Here is a 22,384-nt window from a genome sequence, read left to right on the forward strand (position 1 = left end):
AGTATGTCAGAATAAGTCGTGGTCAGAAAGACATTACACTCCTGCCTACGATGTAATTTCTTTTTAAGAGCACAATATTAAGGTTTCTTATTTTTCAAACAGCTGCTTGAAACAGTCTAGTTAGTTAAGCCATGGTCAGGAAGACATTACACTTATGTCTACAATATGCTGTTCGTCATAACTTAAGGATTCTTACCTTTTGTATCTGCCTGAAACTGTTCTAGATGGCTCCTGTAAAGTAAAAAAAAAAAATGACATATCAGTTTGGGTATGTGTATAAGCACACAATTCCGTGTTCCATAAAACTACTGATAGAGAATATTGGAACAATTACCATTGTTTTTTTTAAAATAATTCTTTTATAGATTTATTTATTTTTACTTATTTATCTTTGGCTGCATTGGGTCTTCGTTGCTGCTCGCAGGCTTTCTCTAGTTGCAGCAAGCGGGGGCTACTCTTTGTTGTGGTGTGTGGGCTTCTCATTGCGGTGGCTTCTCTTGTTGTGGAGCACGGGCTCTAGGCACACGGGCTTCAGTAGTTGTGGTACGCAGGCTCAGTAATTGTGGCTCGCAGGCTCTATGGCGCAGGCTCAATAGCTGTGGCGCACAGGCTTAGGTGCTCCGCGGCGTGTGGGATCTTCCCGGACCAGGGCTCGAACCCGTGTCCCCCTCATTAGCAGGCGGATTCTTAACCACTGTGCCATCAGGGAAGTCCCTTTAAAACTATTTTGAAACCACAGTAACTAGATTTAAATGTTTAATCACTGGTTATTTAGTTAAAGCAGAAAGAAATACTAAGGTTATGTGTATGCACTCAAAGTACATTTTATTGAATGTAGATAATAATGATTTCATATGGAACTTTACCCCTTAAGTTTCACAAACAGTACTCCAACTAACATTTTATCAAGGTTTTCTTTCGTAAACGTCCCTAATCTTATTCTATATGAACTAAAACTTAAGGCACAGACCTTGAATGATATCTGTCTAAATATGTATTAGAAAAAATGCTAATAATGACTTAAGTTACAAAACATAACACCTCTCTCACTTTGGTTATAACTGAAATATTTCAAAACATGACATCAGCTTGATTATCCAGACTATCTCTTGCTGCAATGAAATAGGCAAAATTGCTAAATAAGAATAGCCCTTGTTGCATTTACTGATTTGTGGGTAACTGATATATTGATTGTAATGGTAGAAACAACCTGGCAATAAATAATATTTCTGAGGTTTAAAGTAGGCATTTTCCCCTAACATGGTAAAACTCAAGACTAATACACATTTAGAGTAGAATTTTAATAAATACAGAAAGGTGAAATGGAGGATGTTTTCAGCAACACTACACTATCGTGGCATTACACTAATGTTATACTTTGACCCAACTATAAATAACTTAAAGTCAGTTATCAGGTAAGTTTCCATTTAAGTATGCTAATAAGTTGTATAATATCTGTTTTCTACGTTTCTCACAGCTTTTTTTTTAAACAACTAGTCACTTAAAACATATCTCAAGTTTTACAGTATTTTCTCTACAGCTAGTTTGGTGCAACTGATCAAATTACAACTCGGACATACTTGATCAAATTACTCCATGCTCATGTCCAAGATGTATAAACAATTAGATTTAAGCCTATTTCTGTATAACTAATATTCAAGAGCTAAGATTCTAAAGCAGACCAACAACTCTTAAGCTTACTGATTATTGGTCAGATTTGAGTACAGTTTTATTAGATTATACATTTTGTAACTAAATGTTATTTCACAGTGACTCTAGCAATCAAATTCTATTGCTTAGGGACTTCCCTGGTGGTGCAGTGGTTGGGAATCTGCCTGCCAATGCAGGGGATACAGGTTCAAGCCCTGGTCCAGGAAGATCCCACATGCTGCAGAGCAACTAAGCCCGTGCGCCACAACTACTGAGCCTGCACTCTAGAGCCTGCGAGCCACAACTACTGAGCCTGCGTGCCACAACTACTGAAGCCCGCGCGCCTAGAGCCCATGCTCCACAGCAAGAGAAGCCACCGCAGTGAGAAGGCCGCACACAACTAAGAGTAGCCCCCGCTCACCACAACTAGAGAAAACCTACGCACAGCAACAAAGGCTCAATGCAGCCAAAAATAAATAAATAAAAAATAAATTTATATATATATATAAAATTGCATTGCTTAACAATGGAATGTTCCCCAAATTGGATAGACTATATTAATATTAGCAGAGATTGGGAGGGGTGGTAGCCTGCTTCTCATGTGTATTCAAGACTCACATTTACAGATGGAATTTAACTATGCCCTGCCAAAAAGAGGAAACTGAAATGTTAGATAGAAAAAAAAAAAAAACAGCCCCTATAGTGCAGTAAAAGAGTCCTTATAACTTTAAGGAGGAGAATTCTTGATGCTTCTATACATTAATACAAAATTCTACACAAATATAAACCTTAGATTTGTTAACTAGAAGCCTCTATATTTCTGTGACCACAAAGATTTCCAAGCAAAGAGTGATAACTTCATAATTACTATAACTGTTAAAGTTGAAAATTCCATTCTAAATGTCGGGGGGGAGAAGAAATACCTACAGTATCACTGAAATTGCTTGTAAAAAATACGAATGCTAAGACTATATTGGTCTTAAAGGTTTCAAAGACTATGTAATTAGACCTTCCAATAACCCTGAAGTTTATTATACAACTGATTTAAAATATACTTTTCCTGAAATAATCTTTCTTATAATAGGATGGTTTGTATTACAAAAGGGAGGGGGAAAGACCTATGTAGAGCTTAGAAAACGTTGGCGAAGCACGAACTGTTTTATGTGAGTTTAAATAAAACATTCTGATTCATTCAAGCTTAGAATGGTCAATAAGGAAATTCCACGAACACTGTCTTTACAGGTGCAGTGGCAGATCAGCACTTGTAAAGTATAAACGAATATAAAAGCATATGTGAAATAAGATAAGACAAATACAGGCCCAGGAGAATATAGTAAAATAATACTGAAGTTATTCAAATAAACTTGAATAACTTCAGTATAGCCCTCGGTAAACTATGGCATACCATGGTAACTGGCCCTCAGGACTAACTTTAAAATACTTATACTGGTATATATAATGTACTAAGATACAATGTTGAAGATGAATGCAGAACAGAATATCTGTAATGTACAATTGATAAAATAACTTTAAAAATGAGAATAAAACAAGGACATTATCAAATTAACAAAGATTTTAAAAGGAAAAACTAAATAATAACCAATATTTGTAACTATATATGAAGTATAACCTTTAAAAATTGTGAATCATTATATTGTATACCTGTAACTTGTATAGTATTGTATAGCAACTGTACTTCAATTTAAAAAAAGGGGGGGGGCTTCCCTGGTGGCGCAGTGGTTGAGAGTCCGCCTGCCAATGCAGGGGACATGGGTTCGTGCCCTGGTCCAGGAAGATCCCACATGCCACGGAGAGGCTGGGCCCGTGAGCCATGGCCGCTGAGCCTGCGCGTCAGGAGCCTGTGCTCCGCAACAGGAGAGGCCACAGCAGTGAGAGGCCCGCGTACCGCAAAAAAAAAAATAAAATAAAATAAAAATAAAGGAAAAGCTCATTATTCCCCTCTTTTCCTGAACGACTTAGTCCTAAAGCCATTAGGTGGGGAGGAAACAAGGTGGCCCCAAACAGGCTATCAGAACACCGGAACACTCCATGAAGAAGAGCTGTTTGGCAAAAAGAGTCAGAGTCCAAGAAAACTGAGGACAGCATCCATACAGCAGGGGGACTTAGTCTCGCATCAGAAATCAGAGCCTGAGCAGAATGAGGAGGGGTCTACAAAGCATGAAAGGGAAGTCAGGTTATCAGGCCTGAGGCAAGGTCAGAAAGGGAGTCCCAGGAAGGGATACTGAGAGCCCCAAGCAGGGTGTGATGGTCATCCATTCATAAGGGGGGCCCAAAATGGGGATTTAGCACCCCAGAAGGGTAAAGAAGGTGTTCCCTCAAAAAGGCAGCCTGGGGCTTCCCTGGTGGCACAGTGGTTGAGAGTCCCGCCTGCCGGTGCAGGGGACGCGGGTTCGTGCCCCGGTCCGGGAAGATCCCACATGCCGCGGAGCGGCTGGGCCCGTGAGCCATGGCCGCTGGGCCTGTGCATCCGGAGCCTGTGCTCTGCAGCGGGAGAGGCCACAACGGTGAGAGGCCCGCGTACCGCAAAAAAAAAAAAAAAAAAAAAAAAAAAAAAGGCAGCCTGGCATGGAGAATTCACAGCCCTTGCAAGGTGTGGAGAGCATCTCTGTAGGGGATGACCAGGGCTGATATGCCGGAGCCCAAATAGGATGAAGAGAGTGTCCACAGAGTGGCAGTCTGGCCTGGGGGTGTCAAAACCCAATCAGGTGACAAGGGGTCCCCATGGAGTAATCCAGCATGAGGTCTCAGTCTGAGCAGGAACAAAGAAAGGCCCTAGGGAAGAGCAGCCTGTCACAGGATGGAGAAGCTAAGCAGGGTAAGGACGGGATCCCCAGAGGGGGTGAACTGGTGTGAGGAGTCACAACTCAAGCAGGGTAAAGAGGGCAACCTGCAGCTTCACAAGGGATGCCCAAGCCTGAAGAAAGTGAGGAGAGTGTCCATGCACAAGGTAAAGCCAACGTATGATGTCAGAACCCACTCACGGTGAGGAGGGCATAAGTGTGGGGAAGGAGTGGCAATGGGAGATAGGCTACATATGGGGGAATTGACTAAATAAGAAAACACATTAACAATAACGGGAAACAGGTTCCTCAGTGTCACAAAAGGGAGTTACAAATACTAGATTTAAGCCTTGTGATATCAGATTAGAATTGGCCATACTGGTATAAATTAATTTCAGTATCTACATAGATAAATGTAGTTACCTAGGTAGGTAGGCAGGCAGCAGACAAACAGATATGTATACGTATGCATGTACATATAGACACACACAGTAGGTCTGCACATAGAGAGGGACTACGAATGGTGACATCTCAACAACATGAACATAACTACAGCCCAGATCTTGGCTTCACAATATCATTTTCCGGTAAAAAGGAATCAGGGCTCCTTAGAGAAATAGCTGCTAGCTTCCAAGACTGGCGTAAGAAGCTAAAGATGAGTCTGCATTATCTTATTATGCCAGAAAACGAAGTATTCCAAGAATGATGGAGACGTAGCAAAGGATACAAAAGGCTAAAGGGGCTCCCACTGGCCAAATTTGGGATAATGTGACTATTAAAATAAATAATGACGGTGTGGTAGGCAGAATAATGACCCTCAAAAGATGTTCACATTCTAATCTCTATAACCTTCAAATATATTAGGTTACATGGCAAAGGGAAATTAAGGTTGCTCATCAATGCCACTAAATAGGGAGACTATACTGGGTTATCTGATGGGCCCGATGTAATCACAAGGGTCACTGAAAGTGGAAGAAAGAGGCAGAGGAAGGTCAGAGGGAGATATGGCAAAGAAGAAAGGTCACAATGCTGACTTTGAAGGGGCAAGAGGGACAAGGAGTACAGGTCGCCGCTAGGAGCTGAAAAAGGCAAGGAAACGGACCCTCCCCTATAGCCTCCAGAAAGGAATGCAGCCCTAACTTTAGCCTTTGATTTCAGTCCATGATTTTATTAGTCCAATGAGACTTCGAACTTACAGAAGTGTAAGTTGATAATTTTGTGTCATTTTAAGACACCAAATTTGTGGTAATTTGTTATAGCAGCAATAGAAAACTAATACAGATGGTAAGTAAAAGCCATCAGATAAAATAGGTAATAGTGAGTTGATACAGATATACAGATATAAATAGATGACAGATAAATGGATAGAGATAAACAGAAAGTTTGATGGAGATTAAGATATCTACATGGTTCAAAGCACTTATCCACAAAATACTTATTAAGAAGGGGCAGTGAAGCCTGGCAAATACCACCTTCATCACACAACCAAAGTGATCATCATCAGCAATGGAACAAATTAAAATCATGTGTCATCTGATAGGATACACAATGAGAAAAACATAGCACCAATTCTGTGATATTCCTGACAAAGACATACAACCTGAATCTAATTATAAGTAAATATTAGATAACCCAAACTGAAGGTCACATCACAAAATAAATGACCTATAATCTTAAAAAGTGTTAAGATTAAGAAAGTTAAGGAAAGACTGTATCAAATTGAAGGAAACTAAAGAGATATAGTGACTAAATAGAACATGTGATTCTGAATTAGACCCTCTTGCTATAACTTAGGACATGATTGGGACAACTGGCAAAACTTGATGATGGCTGAATATGTTAGATGATAAAAGAATGTGTCAATTTTAATTTCCTATTTTTAAGAGCTGTGTTGTGGTTATGGAGGAGATCTTGTTTGTAGAAAACACACACTGTAGTATTGGGGGTAATAGGGCATCAAGTTAGCAATTTACTCTCAAACATTTTAAGAAAAAAAAATTCTCTGTACAGTACCTGCGACTTTTCAGTAAACTTGAGATTGTTTTAAAAGGCAAATCAATAAATAATCAAAGAAAGGAGAAAAATAAAACTCATAAATGTCCTCTCACAAAATGCCATTGTTTACATAAACTGATAAACTTTTCTTTATAAGTAATTTAGGCAATATGTATCAGAAATTTTTAAAATCTTTAAAATGCATTATGGGGAATTCCCTGGCGGTCCAGTGGTTAGGACTCTGTGCTTTCACTGCAGGGGGCACGGGTTCGATCCCTGGGGGAACTAAGATCCCACAAGCTTCAAGATGTGGCCAAAAAATAAATAAATAAATAAATTTACAATGCGATATGGCTTTTGGCCCAATAAGTTCATCTCTGGTAATCTGGCCAAAGAAAATAATTCAAAACACAAAAAGCTTAATCTCCACAGATGTTAATTCCAGTATGACTTATAATAGTAAAAACGTTTAACCACTGAGGATTTCTATTAATGGGAAATTTGTGTCACCTATTATACACATTAAAAAAGAAAATTCTATGCCACTGAAAATAATACACAGAGTTTTGAATAACATGAAAAAAAATGTTCATGCTATAACACCTACAAAGAGAATTTTGGCAATACCATCAAAATTACAAATGCACAATCCTTTTCACCCAGAAATTCTAGTGCTAGGGTTTTATCCTACTGATTTACACACACATATGCAAAAGAACATATATTGGAAGGTTTTCACCACCACATTGTTTGTAAAAGCAAAAAACTATATATAACCTAAATGACCATCAATAGCAATTAGTTAGAAAAATTATGATACATATATAAAATAGAATATTCTGTGTTTACCAAAAAATAATAGGGAAGCTCTTTATGTACTCCAAAATATTAAATGAAAAGAACAGGATGCAAAACAGTGTGCTAAAAATTAGTGAATACATATATAGACATATATATACACACATATAGACATAAATTTGTTTATGGACTACCTCGAGAAGGATCTAGAAGGATGTGCAAGAAAAGAAAGCATTAGTTGCCTCCAAAGAAGGTAACCAGGTAGCTGAGGAAGACTTTTTACCATACACCTTCTTATGCTTTTTCCATTTTTTAGCATGTGACTGTATGCTTCTTTTAAAATTAATTGAGCCTAAAGCTTAAAATTTAATAAACAGTTCATAAAATACATAAGGAGACCAAACTAGGTAATTTCCCCTGTCTTTTACATTTTCATTTTTTTCAAATTTTCTAATTGATCATGTATTATTTAATCAGAGAATTAATATATTACTTTAAAAACTGGCATATTATCTAGAAAAAAACATGGTTAAAAATGTGTAAAATCATAGCTAAAAATATAAGAAAAAAATAGAAAGGCTCATTTTTTATTACCACTACTCCATATTATTTGAAAAATGCCAAACAGAAACTTAAAACACTCTAACCTTTCACAGAGCTTACTATTATGCCAAATTCATGTTCCCATTTCATTCTTCATTTAAAAAAATTTAACTGATTCACATACATAATGCTAAGAAACAAAATCTCTGTCCTATTCAAAAAAAGCCTTAAAACAACCAATGATGCCAATATTTTCTTTTTGTTGTTTTTGAAGTTGGAGTTATAAATAAAATCTATATCTTATCTGAGTAACAGAATATGTGAGTTTAGGTAGTAACTCAGAGAAAGGTCAGCTATGTAGACAGAAAAGTTCCTGTTCCCATTCCAACTTCAATGTGGCAATTTGGGATCCCTGGGAGAGTTTTTGCCTCACTTTCATCCTAAGCACATAGCCTGGAATATACATACTTAAAACCAAGGTCATCAGTGAGTTACATCCTAATTGCTAATGAAACAAACAAACAAAAATGAGAGAAATGCAGGGTAGACCTAGGAAGAGATTAGAAAAGCTACAGGAAAGAAGATAAACTGGGTAAGGCGGAAAGCTCCTCAGAGAGCCCGGAGCAGCAGAGACGGCTACATATCTGGGTATAAACTTGGAAATAAACTAAACACTAGGCTCCTCGGCTTTGACTGGGTAAGGAACAGAAAGAAATCAGCCCTCTTTCCAAAAGCTGCTGCCTGATGTTAAGTGACATGACCAAGAACTGAAACCAGTTCTAGACTCAATCAAAATGCTATACTGTCTCTATCCCAATAAATTAAGTCTATTTCTTCACCTGGAATAGGCACAGATTTAATTTCAACTTTGCTGTAATACACAAAAACAAAGGATACAAAGATACCTTAGATTAGGAACAGTCACAGAGGTGCTGAGAGAAGCACTGATGGTTAGCTTGCACTGTGTTATAACGGGGTATTCTGGCAGTAGCAACTTTAGTACAGCGGCACAGACAGACCCACGTTACCATTCCTCACATCAAAGAGCAGAGGAAAAAGAAGTTTTGCATTCACATCCAAACCATTTCAAAATATTTTGCCTCTCTCTGCCAAATGCCTTCTATCATAACCTTGCAAATGAACAGACAAGTGTACATTTCATTCTTTTCATCAGTAAAACAGGGAGATGTGTGTACTGCTCGGAAACTCCTTTTAGAGTAGTATCATAATAAAATGCATTTAAAAAGTCAAAGCTGGAACTCTGAAAAGACAACACAGTAGCTTATGATCTCAAAGTGTCATCAAATTAATTTAAGATTAGATATATCAAGATAATTCCCAAAGTACAGTTTATATGGAATGATTCTGAAGAGGGATTTGCTTTAAACTCAGGCACCCCAATGCCAACAACTCCCAATTTTCTGTGCTTCAAGAAGCCAAGATAACAGCTAATTGGAAACTGACTTAAATTTTGTTTTAAAAAGTATTTTATGATTACAAAGAAATACGGGGGTTTCTGGCAATTCACAATACTACATGTTGTGTTTTATTATGTTTAAACATTTGACTTGGTAGACACTTGTTATTCAACTCTTTATTTGCTACATAATTCTAATGCAAACCTCAGCCTAGAACAGAACTCTCCACTCAAACTCACTAATCCTTACTTTTTTAAGAGCAAAAGGGTAATTATTTTTCCTGCTTATTTTTACAATGGATACTGTTTAAACCTTAGTCAGTAAATATTCATTGATCAGGAACTAAGGACCAAATACTGCTTACGTCAAAAAGTGTTTAGATATAAGGAAAATCACTGGTTAAATCCATTGAAAGTACTTAAATGGAGTTGATGCAACCAAAATGAAACTGGAAAAATTATTAACAGTAACTTAAAAATTATTGTTAAAATAGCTAGTGACATTCTAGAATTTTTAAATACTCACTTGTAACAGATAGGAACTTCCTGGATCTAACAAGCTTACGGCCTCATTTTGCATCGTGTTCTGTTGTGTAATTGCATCTTCTCGTTTCCGCTCTTTCTGCCCAGCTTCATCATCTTCATACTCATCTAAGCACTGAAAGAAAGAATAGTTTCCATTTTACTTCTATATAATATTAATAAAATGTTTTGATAGTACGTGAAGATACATTTGATACCATTAAGAAATACTAAGCATTCAGAAACTACACAATAAAAGTGTTCCTTTCAACAACTGGTACATTTAATTCCTATAAACTAAATTATCTGCTTAAAATCCAAACCTCCACATTCACACCCTTGTCAACATCTTTCTAGGCTCTAGGCTCTAACTACCAGTGACAAGGTTTGCTTAAAGGTAGGGTTCACTCTTTCTTCATCATTCAATCTTCAAGTAAATGGACTACCTTAAAGCACTTTTTGGAAGGTAAAAAAAGACACACCACGCAGACATGGAATGTAGAGTCTAACGGGAAGGGGTGTGTGTCTGTGGGTACATGTGCAGATAACTTAATAATAAAGGCCACTGAAGGTGTGTGTGTGTGTGTGTGTGTGTGTACGTGCACAGATAACTTAATGTTAAAGGCCATTTTCTACCTTAGTAGCCTATGAGTATCTTCACCTAGGGAGTAAGTCTTCTACAAACACTCTGTAGAAGAATTTACAATTTAAAAAATGCGTTTAGGGGTTTTCCCTGGTGGCGCAGTGGTTGAGAGTCCGCCTGCCGATGCAGGGGACACGGGTTCGTGCCCCGGTCCGGGAAGATCCCACATGCCGCGGAGCGGCTGGGCCCGTGAGCCATGGCCGCTGAGCCTGTGCGTCCGGAGCCTGTGCTCCACAACGGGAGAGGCCACAACAGTGAGAGGCCCGCGTACCGCAAAAAAAAAAAAAAAAAAGCGCGTTTAATTTGGAATTGCAGATATAAAAAAAAAAAGAGAATTTCAGATGATGGAAAGAGCATATGGAAAAGCTTACATGAAAGGCTGCTGTTTAAAAAACGGAATCACCACCTGTGTTATCTATCCAGACTTTTTACATTAATAAAAAAAACAAAACCAACAACCCATAAACAGAAACTAAACTCTATCCATTACACCCACTGTGAAATAGGTCATCTGTTCCTTGTAACTGAACACATTCTTAACCAATACACTGCCTGTGTGTGTTCTGTAAGAGACAAAAAATAAATAATATCTCTGCAGGCACTTTGTAAACACTAAGACACTGACCAAAGCACAGAATAGCAGGAAAGACAATAGTATTTACAAATTGTGCAAAGAGAAAAGAAAGGCTGAAGCCACTGTGCAAACCAAGAAGGATCACTGGAGCATCTGAAATAGGAGAACACAGAAAATAAGCAGCACATTCAAAGACACAAGGTCCATAGCAGGGGGGTATGGAAGAAAGCATCTGTCTGAGATGGAGTCTTAAATCAGGATGATGTGGAGGGAAAGCTGGGGGACAGAATGGAAGGGATGAATTAAAGAAACAAGTAGGGGGCCTCCCTGGTGGCGCAGTGGTTGAGAGTCCGCCTGCCGATGCAGGGGATACGGGTTCGTGCCCCGGTCTGGGAGGATCCCATATGCCGCGGAGCGGCTGGGCCCGTGAGCCATGGCCGCTGGGCCTGCGCGTCCGGAGCCTGTGCTCCGCAACGGGAGAGGCCACAACAGTGAGAGGCCCGCGTACCGCAAAAAGAAAAAAAAAAAAAAAAAAAAAAAGAAACAAGTAGGCTGAGATTCCAGAGAATGTTTAGGGTCTCTCCTATAATGCAACTAACTATGTGTACAGGTGTCACCTGGCCCTCTTCTCACCCTGTGGGAACTGGGGCTTAGGTAACTGGTATAAGAAAAATGATAACACTGTGGCTACTGCTATTGCTGTGAGTAACAAACTGTTCTTGACTCCCAAGAGACTAGTGTCTTCTGCCAGGATCCATGAAACCATAGCAGGCTAACTCGTTAGCTTGTAAGCAGGGTAAGATCTCAGATCCTTCAAAGTCCTTGACAGAGGTGGGTACTGGAAAGGCATATGCTCTGATCACAAAGAAATACAGATAATAAATAGCCTAAGAAGTCTAGACTTTTCATTACATAACATTGAAACATGTTATAGTGCTATAATTCCCTGGAATATAAGTAAAACATTATCAAAACTGATTTGGGGAAAAGAACCTGTATACAGCAATTCAGAGTTCTGATTAACAGGGACCAAAAGTGGAGAGACTAAACAACATAGTAGGCAATGGGATCCTATGAAAAATGATATATCTGGGAATTCCCTGGCAGTTCAGTGGTTAGGACTCAGCACTTTCGCTGCCAGGGCCTGGGTTTGATCCCTGGTCGGGGAACTAAGATCCCTCAAGCCTCTCAGCATGCCCCTCTCCCCGCCAAAAAAAAAAAAAAAAAAATGTATCTTAGGTGCAAACAGAATCAATAAAAGGAATCTAGTAAAGGGTACCAAAGTTTAAGAAATTAGTCCTGATTAGAAAATGAATCTCTCTTAGGACTTTTAAAAAGACTTTCTCAAACCAATAGACAGTATCATGTTTTATGCCAAAATATCAACAAAATTTAAAAGCAAAGCCAGACTTAAGACACTGATGTCCACTACCAACAGGGTGGTTACCATCACTCTGGAAGTACTATTTGGTAAAACTAGGGAAGAAGAATAAGAGATTTCAGCATCAGAAAGGCAAATGTTCATTTCAAATGATACAATTTTATCAAAAATATTTTAGAATTACTACAGTTCCTTAAGATGGTTTTTCATTAAGCACACAGAAATAAATAGCTTCTCAGAGTAACATCAATAGCTAGTTAGATTATATGATTTTAAGAGTAACCATAAAAATAAACTAAAAAAACTTTATGAAAAAACTATAAAACTTTACTGAGTGGTATAAATTAAGATCTCTTCTTAAGAAAAAAACTAATACTGAAGGTGTCAATAATCTGTAAATTAATTCATAAGCTGAATTTATTTGGAAAGTAAGGGTGGATCATCTGGATGCATAATTACATAAGACATCCAGAAAAATTACTTTTTAAAGAGAGAGTTATGACAGAACACTGACTCTAACTAACATTAAAAATGTATAAAACCACAACACCGAAAACTATGTGATAAAGACTAGAACAGAAAAGAGAATGGAGTACAGAAATTCTTCAATAGATAGTACTGAGACAAGAGGTCAGCAAGACTATAAGATCTAGAAAGAATAAAAAGTGGTCTCATCTAGCCTTCTACTCTGTGAAAGCAATCATTCTCTGGTACCTGGGATGTAAAAATCCCTGACCGTAGAATCAAATGTCAGTAGCATGAATTCTTAAATCATAGAGTAATATAGACTCACCAGCATTAAAAGAAAGCAGAAAAAATAAACTTCAGTAAATGTTTGATAAATGAGTTAACAAGATGAGACAAATCAGGGAGATAGACTGTTGCACCCCAAGTTAAAAATTCTGAATGTTCTTTTTCTCGGCAACACTCTTACCCACTGACCTGGGAACCTATTTATCACACATACTATCTCTGTGGAGAGTGTGTACATCTTACTTTCCAGGAAGCTTTTAGAATAGGGATTACTTGATGAATCACAATTTCCCTCCAAAGTTCTTCTAGAAACCAGTATAGTTCTTTTAGCAACAAGCATCTTACAATTTCCTTAAACTATCTTACTTAATGGGGGATAAGTACACCCGGAGGAACAATTTGGTCGAAATGGTGAGAAATAAGAAAAGACTGAAAGCAAAAAGGAACTGAGTTAATGGACAAAGGTGGGTAAAGACATCTTCTACTTCTATTTCTTGCAAAGATTAATAATTTTCTAAGCACAGAAGCTGGCTGGTATCCTCAAGGGAGAGAGAGAGAGTTGGTCTTTAAATAAGTACTAGCAAAAAGAAACCAAAAAGAACCCTAAATATTTTTTAAAGATTCTTTCTATGAATTATAAGCTTTTCATCTGGGAGGGAAAAAGAAGAGAAGAAAATAGCTACTGATTTTATAGTATACTTACAACAATAATGTGGGACTGATTTTATAGTATACTTACAACAGTAATGTGGGACTGAATCTCCTACCTCTCTTCTCAGCTTTCATTTATAGATAAATGTAAACATGTAAAAGTTATTCTCTCCTTTCACACAGATGAGAGGGGAAGTTGCATGGGAACTGAGTTAACAATTATTGGAAACAAACCAAAAGGTCAGATTTTATGAAATGATAATAATAAGCATCACTAATTCTCATCAAGCTCTTTGCTCTTCCCAAAGGTACATTTAGAGTGTTAATATTTTAGCAAATAAAACCTCAGAACAAAAAGGGAAATGTATGATTTTCATTGCTAATAACAAAGTATCAACACTGAAAAAAAAGAAGCTACTTTGAATAATTTTTATAACATCTAAGATTATTGCTCAGCTCTGACAAAGTAACCAAATAAAAAGAAAATGGATTTTTTGTTAAATCCTATTAGTTAGGATTCAAAAAACTGTACTTCATAGGAGCACAACAGAAAGTTCAGAAATAGATCTAAATAGACAAATTGTGTTTACAATAAAAGTAGAAACTCTCACTGGTGGGAAAGAATGGGCTTTTTTTTCTTTTTTTTTTTTTTTGCGGTACGCGGGCCTCTCAGTGTTGTGGCCTCTCCCGTTGCGGAGCACAGGCTCCGGACGCGCAGGCTCAGCGGCCATGGCTCACGGGCCCAGCCGCTCCGCGGCATATGGGATCCTCCCAGACCGGGGCACGAACCCGTATCCCCTGCATCGGCAGGCGGACTCTCAACCACTGCGCCACCAGGGAAGCCCAGAATGGGCTTTTTTTAAAACACATGGTTCGGGGATAACTGGATAACTATATATTTTTTAATGTGAAATTGGATTTATTCCACATAGTAGGATAAATTCCAGTACATCATTAAAAATGAGCAAGGGCTTCCCTGGTGGTGCAGTGGTTAAGAATCTGCCTGCCAATGCAGGGGACACGGGTTCGTGTCCCAGTCCAGGAAGATCCCACATGCCGCGGAGCGGCTGGGCCCGTGAGCCATGGCCGCTGAGCCTGCGTGTCCGGAGCCTGTGCTCCACAACGGGAGAGGCCGCAACAGTGAGAGGCCCGCGTACCAAAGGGAAAAAAAAAAAAAAAAGAGCAAAAATTTGAACACTCTGCCGAAGAAAATATAGGGGTGACAAATAAATACATGAAAAAAAGGCTCAGTATCAGTACTTATTAGGGAAATGCAAATGAAAACCACAATGGGCTATCACTACATACCTACTGGAATAATAAAATTAAATATCGACTAAAATTAAAGTGTTAATGAGGATTTGAAACAACTGAATGTCTCCTATATTGCTGGTAGGAACTAACAGTGGCATAGTCATACAGGGGAAAGTTTGGCGGTTTTTATAAATTTAAATATACACTTACCATATGACCCAACAATTCTACTCCTAGTTAGCTACCAAGAGAAATGAAAACATATTCACTCAAAACTTACACAAACACTTGAACAAAAAAAAATCAGTTTTCATAATAGCCAAAAACTGGAAACAGTCCAAACGTACATCAACTGGTGAACAGATAACCAAGAGTAGTACAGCCATGCGACAGAATATACTCAGTAACAAAAGAATTATGCTAAGATACCAGGAAATGAAGACTATATGCTGTGTGATTCAATTTCTGTAAAATTCTAGAGAAAGCAAAATCACAGTAACAGAAAGCAGATCAGTGGGTGTCAGAAGCTGTGTCTGAGGAGAGGGGGCGGAATGAATGGTGGAAGGGTTCTATATCCTGATTCTCACGGTGGTTTGCCCAGTTGTGTGTATTTGTCAAAATTCATCAAATCACACTCTTTAGACAGTAGCATATTATTATATGTAAAAGACACCTTAATAAATATGACTTAGCAAAGAAAGAAATATCGTGGAGGTATTGAACAAATAAAATGAGTTTTTAAAAACTGAACCTAAATCTGATTAAGACTCTAGATCCAACTACCAATTAATGGGAATAGAGGGAATAGAACAGTATATTAGACAACACCATGGAGATGCAATCATGAAAATCCAGATTGTGGGAATATAAAAGACCACAGAGCAAACAGTCATCTGGGGCTACATAAGGTTTGTTGCTTTTTTAAAAAAAACAAAACACTTTAAAAACCATTCTCAGCTCTCCATCATATAGAAATAAGCCTCTGCTGATCCCTGTTATAACTATAAAATACAACTGGCCAGTTCCTACAACTAATAAATTATAAGAAGGGGAGAGAGAGAGAGAAAAGGAGAAGAGAGCCACAAATTTGAAACTCAAAGGACATATGAATGAATACCAATATATTGACCCCATTTGCATCCTTACTCAAAGAAACTATTTTTTAAATAATCATTTAAGAGACAGTTTGAACAATGATGAAATTTGAAATTAAGGAGTTTCATGAGATTAAGGAACTATATTTAAGGTTTGATAGTGATATTGTTCTTTTGTTTTAAAAAGATTCCTTATATTTTAGAGATATATGCTGAAATATTTAAGAATAAATTAATAAGTCATCTGAGATTTGCTTGAAAATAACATAGGGATAGAATGGGTAGTGTGTGGTGGTATAGGTAAGACAAAACTGGTCAGGAGTTGATCACTGTTGAAGCTGAAGGATGTGGACATGGGGGACTTCACTGCACCATTCTCATGACTTTTATATTTGACCAAAATTCTCACAATGAAGTTCTAAACGTAGCAATAAAATTTGAGTGTGTACTGACTAAGTAACTAGAACTAGGTAAGTATCTTTCCTATGAAGCATAACATTTCTGCCTCTAGAGAACAAAATGGTGGAATATTATTTGAAAACTGTTTTCAAAGAAATGGAAATGTCTGCAATTTAATGTAGAGTGGGAAAAAATAATACTATGATGAATGATAAAAAGAAAAATATACATTATCTCTAGATTGATTTTTTTAAAATTTATAACTGTCTATAAGTTATATTTTAGATTAAAAACATATAAGAACTCAGATTTTGGAATCAGAGAGACCTAGATTCAAATCCCAGGTTGGTCACTTAAAATAGTAATGGCACCTGCTAGTAACTGAATATTTTCTAGGTGTGTAGAGAGCACTGTTAAGCTCTAATATCTAGTACTTCAAATACAGATAATTTTCACAAAAACCTTAGGAGGTGGGTACTGCTTTATATAAGAGGGATGGGAGGATTCGAAGTAAGTAACAGGACACAAAGTTGTTGAGGGGTGCAGTCAGAACTCCAACCCGAGCAGCCTAACTACAAACCTCAACCTCCATTTTCCAACTACCAGTTGTAACCTCTTCATCTGTCACGACATCCATTTAGTGCCCTGCAACCCAGAGTTTATTTGAGGAAAAAGAAAAGGAACAGGGGCTCCCCTGGTGGCGCAGTGGTTGAGAGTCCGCCTGCCGATGCAGGGGACGCGGGTTCGTGCCCCGGTCCGGGAAGATCCCACATGCCGCGGAGCGGCTGGGCCCGTGAGCCATGGCCGCTGAGCCTGCGCGTCTGGAGCCTGTGCTCCGCGACGGGAGAGGCCACAGCAGTGAGAGGCCCGCGTATAGCAAAAAAAAAAAAAAAAAAAAAAAAAGAACAGAAAATATCAGTGAGCACTTTTCTGTGAAACTCTGGTTTCACATTATCTCGTAAGGGTCTTGGATCACTTTGCAGAACACAGAATTACTGGAAGTTACAGGAAAAAAAAGAGTGGTTATGAGTTGACTATTGTTGTAGCTGGATGACACTTATATAACGGGGGTTCATTTACTCTGTATTAGCTCTGTGTATGTTAACATTTTAACTTTTTTCCCCCCATTTTTAAAGGGACTTTTAGTAATTCTACCAGGCCTCATTTCCATGTTTATTTCAGTCACTGACAGCAGACCAAACTTCCCCAGGTCTCACCCATTCACTTGTACAGACTCTCACTTCCATACCACTCTGTACGTTCCCTAATCTGACCCAATCCTGTGTCCTTCCTCTCCCTTCCAAATCATTCCTCTGTGCCCTCTGGAATTCCTGCTGATTAACATTTTGCTTTCCTCAGCTACAGGATGAAACCTAGTTGGCTCCCTGAAAAAGCCCTTTCCCCTGTAGCTCACTCAACTGGAAGCTATTTGTCTTTGAAGTTCTTTCATATCTTTGGGCCTGGTGGTAGGATTAGAGTATTCTCTGACTACCTCTCTGGAGCAAGTATCTCCTTTGGCCACAGTGTTCTAGGCCAATGATTCTTATTCAGTCAATACCACTCCCTACAAGGCATGGAATTTTGTGGTGGCATTTTTGGTCATATTGATGACTAAGAAATACTACTTGTTTATGGATCGGAAGCATGAAATGGATATCTTGCATTTGAAAAATTAGTCCCTCTAAGATAGAACTGACCCACGTCCCATCCAAATGTAAAATGTAACACCAAAAAGTCATGCAGGTGAAAAATCTATTTATAATTATCTAAGCCTAAACACATTTTACGGGGCAGTGGTGTGGGGGATTGGGGAGTGGAGGTTCCAGAGTTTTAAAATACATACGGATTTTTCCAGGAAGACAACTACCCTTTAAATCCAGAGAACATGATATTTCATTTGTTAGTAGTCTTATTTTTTTTAAGTTGCTCAACATTTTGGAAAAGGTCGCTGACAGCAAAACTATTTGTGGTATTTGACTCATTAATAAAGCACACTTTTATCAGTCCAAAAAAAGGTTTTTAATAATCAACACTTAATAAGTTCATAGACTAAAATAACTAAAGAGGATCCATTTCATGGTAGCTTTTCCCTATTAATTTGAAAAAGCAGAACTCCACAAAATTCAGGAATCCAGAAAAAGCAACCAACATACCATTTGCCTACTTTAAACACAACTTGTATTAACATTTTTAAATGCTTCTAATATATGGAGAAGAGCATATTCCATAGAACTTTTTACTTAATAAGAATTCTTGGACAGTAAGTAAGCCTCAACAGACAATCATAAGTAAGCCTCAACAGACAATCATCACTCACAACTATTATTTATCTGAAACTATGCACACACAACTAAAGAAAATACAATTTAAAAAAATATTTCAAATGCATTAAAGATTGTTAAAATTAATTTTTAATAAAATAAATGCTGAAGCCAAGTTTTGACACTTTCATAACTAGAATAAATTGTGTGGTATACTATCTAGTTCTTGGAAGAGCTCAGCTAGAGATTGTTTCACATTCTTTTTTCTTTCTTTTTTTTTTTTCTTTTTTTTTTCTTTGCTGTATGCGGGCCCCTCACTGTTGTGGCCTCTCCCGTCGCGGAGCACAGGCTCCAGACGCGCAGCCCCAGCGGCCATGGCTCACGGACCCAGCCGCTCCGCGGCATGTGGGATCCTCCCGGACCGGGGCACGAACCTGCGTCCCCTGCATCGGCAGGCGGACTCTCAACCACTGCGCCACCAGGGAAGCCCTCTTTTTTCTTTTTTCACATTTGTTCCCTTTCATAAGTGAGGAGTCTTACAAGTGAATTAAACAATTCATTCATCTCCAAACACTATTAACAATAGTTCATAAAATCCATTTAAAAATACTAGTCCCCTTAATTTTCAGAATCCCTCCCCAAAAGTGTAATATCATGTTCTTCTTCCCAAATGCCTCAGTCTCTGTAACCTATGAACACCTGATCATAATATAAGGAATCCATACAAATTCCTTAGGTGTTTCAGTTTTTCAGTAAATTTTTGCAAAGTATAATTACTTCTCTATAAAACTCTAACACTAGGGAATAGCACAATATTTTCAACATATGAATCAGAATGAGGAACAGAATTACAATAGAACTAAACAGCCAAGTAAGTTTAATTTTATTTATGTACAATAAATCATATAAATGTGGCTCTAAAATCATGCTGATTTCCCTTGGCATTTTAAGCAATCTTAGCAAGGCTTTTAGGGAAGAGAAAAAAAACTATACAGCTCCAGGAGAGGGAAAAAAAGTCTGTATTTGGGATCACACAGTTACAAACCATGAGTGTGGATAAGTGCCTGTACTTTCCAAAATGAAAAGTTACTGTGTCCGTGAAAGGTATTAGGGGAGTTAAGCTAGATTCCACTCGTTTTCTTCAGAGAGACCATGCCATCCTCTCAGTACTACTGCTGCTTTATCTGCCTCCGCCTCTGGTAATACCCCCTTTCATCCTCCATTAGTCCTGTATCTAGCATATACCACTCTGTCATCATTCAACCTCTGCCAAGCTATTCCTTCCCTCCCCTCCCTGTTCCTAAGAGGTTTCTTTTGAAATGGTTAAACAAAAGGAACTTTACAACATAACAAAAAGAAGAGTAAGATCAAATTAATAAGCACCTTTATGTGAAAAGAACTGAGCAAAATAAACAAATGACTGCTCTCCTCTCATTAGATAGCTGAAAAAGCCACATATATAACACAATGCTTAAAAACTGCTACACACACACAGCCTTAAGCTAGAAAGTTTGGGAACTAAGTGGGATAAATTAAAATGTATGGGGCTTCCCTGGTGGCGCAGTGGTTAAGAATCCGCCTGCCAATTCAGTGGACACGGGTTCGAGCCCTGGTCCGGGAAGATCCCACATGCCGCGGAGCAACTAAGCCTGTGCGCCACAACTACTGAAGCCTGCACTCTAGAGCCCGTGCTCCGCAACGAGAAGCCAACGCAATGAGAAGCCCGTGCACCACAACAAAGGGTAGGCCCCGCTCTCAACAACTATAGAAAACCCGCCTGCAGCAGCGAAGACCCAATGCAGCCAAAAATTAAATAAATGAATAAATTAAAAAATTTTAAAATAAAATGTATGAATTTTCCAGACTAATTATTAAACATCCTGATTAACTTTGTAAATTAGCAATGAATTTCATCTATCATACTGAATTAGGCTTTCTAACAACTTGCTAATATATTGATACTAATAAGTACTTTGATTTCATGGATTTAAAAGCTGAGTTTGCACGAAGGTTATTAGCATTTTAGACAAAAATGAAATCTTATCTGTAAAGAATCTGAAAATATAACACTCCAAAACAACAGGAAATGAAAACAGAATTTCACCCTTCCAAAATCATCCTTCCATAATTTTAAAGTACCTTCCCCACCTTAAATTCTACACCAATACTATCAGATATGACTCAGCCATGGACAATCCAACCATACTACCTCATGCTGGGATCCCATCAGATCTCAGGGCTAAGCAGTGTCAAGTTCTCTAAAGAGCAACAATATTCATGATTAGAGAGGCAGGCAGCATTCTCACTTTCAGCAATCTCAACAAATAATAATAACAACAATAACTTAAAAACTATAGTTGGGTACTTCTTATTTAAACAGAAAATGAGATTTTCCTAATTACAAAATTAATGTACATTTCAAGGAAACTTTTAAAATAGAGAAAAGAAGAAATTAAAAATCATCCTTTATCTTAAAATAAACAACTGTCATCACTTTGGTACAAATCATTCTAGTAGAACTTTTTCTTTCTTTTTTTTTAAATCCATATAATTGTAGGCACCCTGTTTTGAGACCTATTTATATGGCCTCTTCATTTTCAACAAAAATTTTAGTAGTTGCATAGTATGATATTAGATTTGTTTAATCAGATCTATGTTGTAGGACATATAAGCTAAACAGCCTTTCATATAAATTTGTGTGACTATCTCTCATTTTTATGGCTCTATAAACATGCTGCCAAATTTTCCTCCAAGAAGGTTAATGTTGTCTCACCCTTATTATTTTAACTCTCTCCGAACATATTAGGCAAATAATGGTTTCACTGAATCCTAGGTGAGTGGGAGGAACTTGTGCTCTCTTTTTATTGGCTTTATGTATTTCTTTATGTATCTTCACTTTCTTCACTGATATCCTCTCTCAATTTTTATACTGGTTTATTCATTTCCTTAGTATTTCCAAAAGCTCTTCATATAATAAGATGGTAACCTTTACTGTCAATTTTTTTCTAGCTCACCTTTTAATTCTGTTTAAGTTTTCCTTCTGAGATTTACTCCCTGTGGTTTCATGTTAAGAAAATGTTTTTCTTACTTTAAGATCTAATAAACAAGGACTTCCCTGGTGGCCCAGCGGTTAAGACTCTGCACATCCATTGCAGGAGGCACACGTTCGATCCCTGGTCGGGAAACTAAGATCCCACATGCCGCTCGGTGCAGCCAAAAAAAAAAAAAGTCCATGAATTCCAAAGTTCATGAATTCCGGAATTTGTGGATATTCCTATTTTTAAAAACTCTAATAAACACACATACTTTCTAACTTTTACCATCTCACTTTTTTAAACTTTTTAACTCATCTCATATTTAATTTCTTGTATAGTGAGTGAGTTTGGAATCTAATGATTTTTTTAGGGTAAGCCATTGTTCTAGCCACAGAAATGGACTAACCCAGAACTGCAACACTGGTGGGAGGCTGTATGAGTAACAGCCCTGGGAGGACCTAGCTCAGCACCCCCTCCAGGTTCACACCTAGGGGCTCTTAAGCAACCCCTATCTCCTCACCACTGATTCAAAATGCCATCTTTATATTGATATATATGTCTATGTTTTAGCTTTCTATTCTGTTCCATTGATCTATTTATGTTAATGCCCAAA

General features: G+C 37.9%; 1 protein-coding gene across 1 annotated transcript in view; it reads right to left on the reverse strand.

Annotated features, from left to right (window-relative positions):
* PAWR (pro-apoptotic WT1 regulator) overlaps window positions 1-22,384 on the reverse strand; it is a 103,427-nt gene that overhangs the window by 24,891 nt on the left and 56,152 nt on the right. The window contains exons 2-3 of the mRNA XM_082636134.1: window positions 9,731-9,862; window positions 197-231 (exon numbers count right to left, since the gene is read on the reverse strand). Coding sequence (XP_082492260.1) covers window positions 197-231; window positions 9,731-9,862 — 167 coding nt within the window. The remainder of the gene's footprint in view (window positions 1-196; window positions 232-9,730; window positions 9,863-22,384) is intronic.

This window comes from Mesoplodon mirus (genome assembly GCF_964341445.2).
Source record: "Mesoplodon mirus genome assembly, chromosome: 11".
Classification (NCBI taxonomy): domain Eukaryota; kingdom Metazoa; phylum Chordata; class Mammalia; order Artiodactyla; family Ziphiidae; genus Mesoplodon; species Mesoplodon mirus.